Raw genomic sequence first — 6,043 nt, forward strand, 5'->3', positions numbered from 1 at the left:
GCGGGCACAACCCCGAGCGGGCACAGCCCGGAGCGGGCACAGCCCGGAGCCGGCACAGCCCCGAGCGGGCACAGCCCGGAGCGGGCACAGCCCCGAGCGGGCACAGCCCGGAGCGGGCACAGCCCCGAGCGGGCACAGCCCGGAGCGGGCACAGCCCGCAGGCCCCAAGGCACTGGCTGTAAGCAGCCGGCCGCTCGCCCCTTGGCCGGTAACCGCTCGTTCTCCGGGCTCGGCAGTTCTGGCGGCAGATCTGCGGTGGTTTCACCGGGCCTTTGATGCCCGAGCCGCCAGCTGCGCCCGCCTCAGCACACCCGCTCGCCCGGTGCTCTCGGGCCTCCCTCAGGGGACGGCGGCGGTGCTGTGGCGGGCGGCGGGCGGGCGGACCTGCCGGCTTTCTGGCCCTCGGGCCCGGGGCAGTGCGGGGACAGCCCGGCGGGCCAGGCAGGGGCACCGGGGCAGCGCCGGCAGGCGGAGGCGAGGGCCGGGCCGGGCCGGCGGGAGGTGAGGCGGGCTGGGGCTGGGGCTGGGGCTGGGGCTGGCCGCGCTCCCCTCGGCTCCAGCGGCGCGACCGGGGCGGCTGCCGCCCGCCGAGAGCGCAGAGCCAGCGCCGCGGGCCCGGCGGCTGGGCTGACGGCACAGCGCCCGGGGACCGGCACGGCGCCCGCCCGGGGACCGGCACGGCGCCCGCACAGCGCCCGGGGGCCGGCACAGCTCCCGGGGACCGGCACGGCGCCCGCCCGGGGACCGGCACGGCGCCCGCACAGCGCCCGGGGACCGGCACAGCTCCCGGGGACCGGCACGGCGCCCGCACAGCGCCCGGGGACCGGCACAGCTCCCGGGGACCGGCACGGCGCGGGGGAGGCGGCCGGGGCCGCGCCGGCGCTGAGGGGCGGTGGGAGCGCGAGAGCGGGGCCGGGCGCGCGGCGCGGCGGCGTTGGCGGGCGGCGCGCGCCCTCTGCCGGCCGCGCTGGGCGGGAACGCGGCACCGCTGGGGGGTCGGCCCTGGGTGCCCAGCGGTTGGTGCCCGGCAGCTGTTGCCCAGCTGTTTGCCCCCGGTGGTTGTTGCCCAGTGGTTGTTGCCCGGCCATGGGTGCCAAGTGGTTGCTGCCCAGCTGTTTGTGCCCGGCCATTTGCTCCTGGCGGTGGTTGCCCAGCTGTGGGCACCCAGTGGTTGGTTTGTGCCCAGCTGCTTGTGCCCAGTAGTTGTTGCCCAGCTCTTTGCGCCTGGACGTTTATTCCCAGCATCTGTTGCCTGGCCATTTCTGCCCAGCCATTGATGCCCAGAAGTTGTTGCCCAGATGTTTGTGCACAGAGGTTGTTGCCCAGCAGTTGTTGCCCAGATGTTTGTGCACAGAGGTTGTTGCCCAGCTGTTGATGCCCAGCAGTTGTTGCCCAGTGGTTGATGCCCAGCAGTTGTTGCCTGGTGGTTGATGCCCAGTGATTGTTGCCCAGCGATTGTTGCTCAGCGATTCTTGCCCAGCAGTTGTTGCCTAGCTGTTAATGCCCAGTGTTTGTTGCCCAGCAGTTGTTTCCTTGCGGTTGTTGCCTGGATGTTGTTGCCTGGTGGTTGTTGTCCAGCAGTTGTTTCCCAATGGTTGTTGCCCGGCCATTGATGCCCATCTGTTGATGTCCAATGGTTGTTGCCCAGCGATTGTTGCCCAGCGATTGTTGTCCAGAGGTTGTTGCCCAGTGGTTGTTGCCCAGTAGTTGTTGCCCAGTAGTTGTTGCCTGGCAGTTGATACTCAGCAGTTGTTTCCTGGCAGCTGTTGCCTGGTGGTTGTTGCCCGACAGTTGTTGCCCGGCAGTTGATGCCTGCTGGCTGTTTCCTGGCAGTTGTTTCCTGACAGTTGTTGCCCAGCGGTTGTTGCCCAGTGCTTGTTGCCCGGCGGTTGTTTCCTGGCAGTTGTTGCCTGGTGGTTGTTGCCCGGTGGTTGTTGCCTGGCGGTTGTTGCCCGGCGGTTGTTGCCTGGTGGTTGTTGCCCAGCAATTGTTGCCTGGCGGTTGTTGCCTGGTAGTTGTTGCCCGGCAGTTGTTGCCTGGCAGTTGTTGCCTGGCGGTTGTTGCCCAGCAGTTGTTGCCCAGTGGTTGTTGCCCAGCGGTTGTTGCCCAGCGGTTGTTGCCCAGCCATTGATGCCCGGCGGTTGGGCTGTGCCAGGCAGGGGTGTGGGGGGGAGGCAGCCACATGTCCCTGGCCCCGCGCAGGTGCAGCGGGCGAGCAGCCAGCTCCGCCGGGGCACGGGATGGAAGCGGGGCGCCGGTGCCAGCAGCCAGCCCCTCCTCCAGAGCAATGCCCGCCAGCCTGGGCAGGGGGTCGGGCTCCTCCGGGCACGGCTGCCAAAGCCTGCCTTCTTCTGGGGCTGAATGCTTCCTGGGGTTTCCGTGAGAGATGTTGCCTCCCTGGCAGGGCACAGCAGCAGCACCCTAGTGGTGTGCCGATCCGTGCCGTGCTCCCCCCGGGAGCCGGCTCTGCGGTGGGGTGCCCACTCCCAGCCTGCTCCTGCCCACCTGGCATGGCTTCCCTGGCTTTCCTCTGCTCCTGCCCACTGCCTGGCCGGGCGAGGGCTCCAGCAGCAGCCCAAGGGAGCTGGGTTCATACCCAGGGCTGGATGACAGGGAGGCCATCCCTGGCAAAGGGGCACCGGAGCCCCTTTGGAAAAAAAATGGATCCTATCCACATGGCAGGATCTTGAGGAGGAAGTCCATGACTTCCCCAGTCCTTAGCTGGTGGCTGTTTGGTTTGAGGTGAGGAAGTAGGGTCATGACTGGTGAGTAGGAAGAATATCTCCAGTCAGGAAATGAAGACCTCAGGACATGGTAAAAGTGTCATTTCAGCAGCAAATTTCCATCTTCTCACCTCTCAGGTCTGAGGAACCGTTAGGAAGGTGGGATCGAGGGAGCTCCTCTGGCAGCTCGCAGTCTGGCCCAGCCTGGGCAGCTCTGCTGCTGCCAGGTCACCTCTCCCTCCTGACGGCTGTCAGTACTTACTGACGTGTTGGGTCATTCAAGAAAGATTTACTGACTTGTGAAAAATTTTGAAACCTGAGATATTCCAAATTCTCCAGTTTGAGGTATGTTGCTGCTATATTCTTTCCAGTTCTTCTTTTGCACTGGGCAATGTATAGGACACTAGCATTGCTCTAGCAAGAAGGTCTGCCAAGAACCCTTTCTCTGGGTTAACACCTTCCTCTCTGAGCACTGAGCTTTCTCCCTCTCTTTAGGCTCCCTTGTGTGGAAATTGATAAAAGTTTCCTCTTACAACCCCTCCTGCTCCCTGTGTCACTAAGGAAAGACCCACGGGCCGGTGACAGGCAGCCCCACAGCCACCTCTCGATTTCACGTTTACACATTTTTTCTGTTATCATATTTGGTAGTCATGGGAATCTGCCTTAATCTTAGCCCTGGCACATCATTTATGCTATCAGCTCAGAAATTAGACTAAATGTTGTTCTTAATTCCAGGCAGAGCCGAAAAAACAGAGCTGTTCAGACGTCTATAAGTAAGTGGACAGGAGCCAAAGCCTTGGATACAGGGTTAAGTATCAGAGGTTCGAGCAACAGCTGGTCTCAAAGCATCAAGGATGGGCTTCGATCTCGATGGAGGTATTGCACCTCTGTGGACTGTTGGGACCTGTCTTCTAACTAGTACACAAACCTCTGGTTTCTCCATCACACCGCAGCACATTTGCGGCGATGTGCTGTCGCTCCAGCGATCTGCCGAGGTACTACCACAGCGGATTTCCTCCGAGTATGTCTCAGTATGGGTGCAATTAAATCTGACCTAGAAGTTCAGCTTCATCACTCAAAGCCGATATGCTGGCACAAGCCCAGCTCTATCAATAAACAGTAGTCTACGAGAGCTGGAAATGTTGGATGCATCAAAGAAATCCTTAGAGGTATTCACATTTATAATATAGCTCGGGATAAAAAAGGTGACAGCGACTGTAACTTGAAGAATCATCGCTGCCTGCACAGGAGCTTTGTTTCCAAGTTTGGTGCTAATAAGTCTCAGTATCGGGTCTTACTCACAATTTTAAAAAGCTTCCTCGGGGAGATTTGAAATGCATGACAGCTCCGACACTTGCTTAAAGCTGAATATTAATGAGCTGGAGTCCGTCAGGGGACGGGGAGGAAATTGAAGGCATTTGTAGTAATAGTGACAAAGAATTAATCTTAAAGATAGAAACAGCTAATTATTAAGAGCTGCAAATAAGATCGCCAGAACTTTCCCAGTTGGATATATCTCTTCCCTGAAACCACTCCAGTTCTTGTTCTCATCCCCTCGCTGAAGTATAGGATCAGTTTGGCAAAAAGCTGTAGTGCATTAAGCACATTAAGTCCTTTATCCTTTTGTACGGTGCAGACATCACCAGAAACACACGTAGCCACAACCCAAGTGCTCCGTAGGAGTTAGGAATCCATGCGGTACAGGAGGAAACAGCTGTACAGACTGCGTTTGTACGTGTGATGCTGCAGGTCCATCTACAGCACGTGGGATACGCTCTGCTTGGGGAGCATGGGCTCCCGCCTGCTTTTGACAATTGTTGGGTACAATGTCACGGAGATTTAAGACCGGGCACTCCCTCTGCATGAGCTGGCTGCTGAAGGTGTTTGCTGTAGCAAAATTTCTAAATCAGTCCCAAGATTTACCTCGTGTGTTGGCATGAAAACAAACCTGACATGGAAAATACGTACTACTCGCGCGCCGCCACAGCCCCTAGCTATGGGCGGTGTAACACGGATGGGAACTCTCTCAGTGGGCATTATTACGGCTTCTACCTCTTACTGTTACCAGCAGGTCTGCATCGGTACCCTTTAAATATGCCTTCTCCTCCTCCAAGCGACGACAGGGTTTTCCTGCCAGCCTGACAGGGGTACGCATCCCTGCAGCCCTTCTGCCTCGGCATTGCGCAGGTGTCAAGCCTTCCTTCCCTTGCTTTGCTGGGACCCCCCCTGAACCTCTCCTAGGACCCCCCCCCGAACCTCTCCTGGGACTCCCCCAAACCTCTCCTGGGACACCCCCCCCCCCCCCAACCTCTCTGTAACAGCAAAGCAAGCCATTTGTGTTCACATGTGGACAAAGAGCCCCATTCTGTGGCAAACCAGTTGCCTTTAAATCTTACCCTTGCTCGATACCAAAAGCGATCTGTTTGCCACGAAGGGCTGTCTATTTGGATTTATTTGAAATGGAAGTTTTCTCTGTATCTTAAACATGAAATATTTCATAGGTTTTTTACAAACTATTTTCACAGTTCCTGCCACGCAGCACTGCCTACTTTCATAAATCTTTATGTTCTCAGTAAAAATCGATGCCTACTTATTAATACCCTATTGATATGTGTTTCATAAGTAAGAAAGGATGCGGTGTCATGCATATATAAATATATATACGCACACTCACAGAGCAGGATTGCATGGGGAAGTTTACAGTCCTTTTTCACAGTGGGATGCATTGCAATGAGAAGTGTGCAGCCAATTTTGGTTAAGTTCATAAATTCAAATACTGGAATTTGACAGAATCCCATTTTCTGTTACTCGGGCACAATAAGCATTCATTGCAACTCCAGAACTGAAGACAAGCCTGAAGAATGGAATGGAGGGGGAGCACCTGTGAATCCCAAAGCACCAAGCCCTAGCGATGCGGATTTTACACAGAACAGCAACAGAGCAAGAAAATAGTGAAGTAGCCAGTCACAGGCACTAAAGAAGGAAGATGGGGGCTGCTTCTTGTCTGGAAAACTTGCCTGTGCAGGCACAGGGAAAAGCCATCGACCGCTTGCTGAGCCAAGCACAGTGGAGCCACATCCAGGGTAACGCTCCAGCAGCACCCAGCTTCCATGGGGCTGGGATGGAACCCCCCGGGGAATGCGGTGGCCACGGATTCATGCTGAGGGGGCCCATGGCAGCCCAAACAGCTAGGACCAGGCTCTGGCACGCTGCTAACCATTCTCCCCCAGGGCAGCCACACCAGCTGGAGACACCAGAGGGTAAAGGATTCCCTTTAAACATTCTTCAAAGACTCTCCTACCTCCCTCAAGGGCCACAAA

The 6,043-nt window shown here is 57.3% G+C and overlaps 1 protein-coding gene across 1 annotated transcript; it reads right to left on the reverse strand.

The window, feature by feature from the left end:
- Positions 1-339: 339 nt before the first annotated feature.
- Positions 340-1,260, reverse strand: LOC119149861 (basic proline-rich protein-like). The gene has a single exon (XM_037391700.1). The coding sequence runs from the start codon at positions 1,258-1,260 to the stop codon at positions 340-342; it is 921 nt and encodes a 306-aa protein (XP_037247597.1).
- Positions 1,261-6,043: the final 4,783 nt, after the last annotated feature.

Source organism: Falco rusticolus, chromosome 6 (genome assembly GCF_015220075.1).
Source record: "Falco rusticolus isolate bFalRus1 chromosome 6, bFalRus1.pri, whole genome shotgun sequence".
Classification (NCBI taxonomy): Eukaryota; Metazoa; Chordata; class Aves; order Falconiformes; family Falconidae; genus Falco; species Falco rusticolus.

Coding starts and splice junctions, on each gene's coding strand:
- LOC119149861 (XM_037391700.1), bottom strand. CDS start 1,260: ATGGCCAGGCAACAGATGCTGGGAATAAACGTCCAGGCGCAAAGAGCT.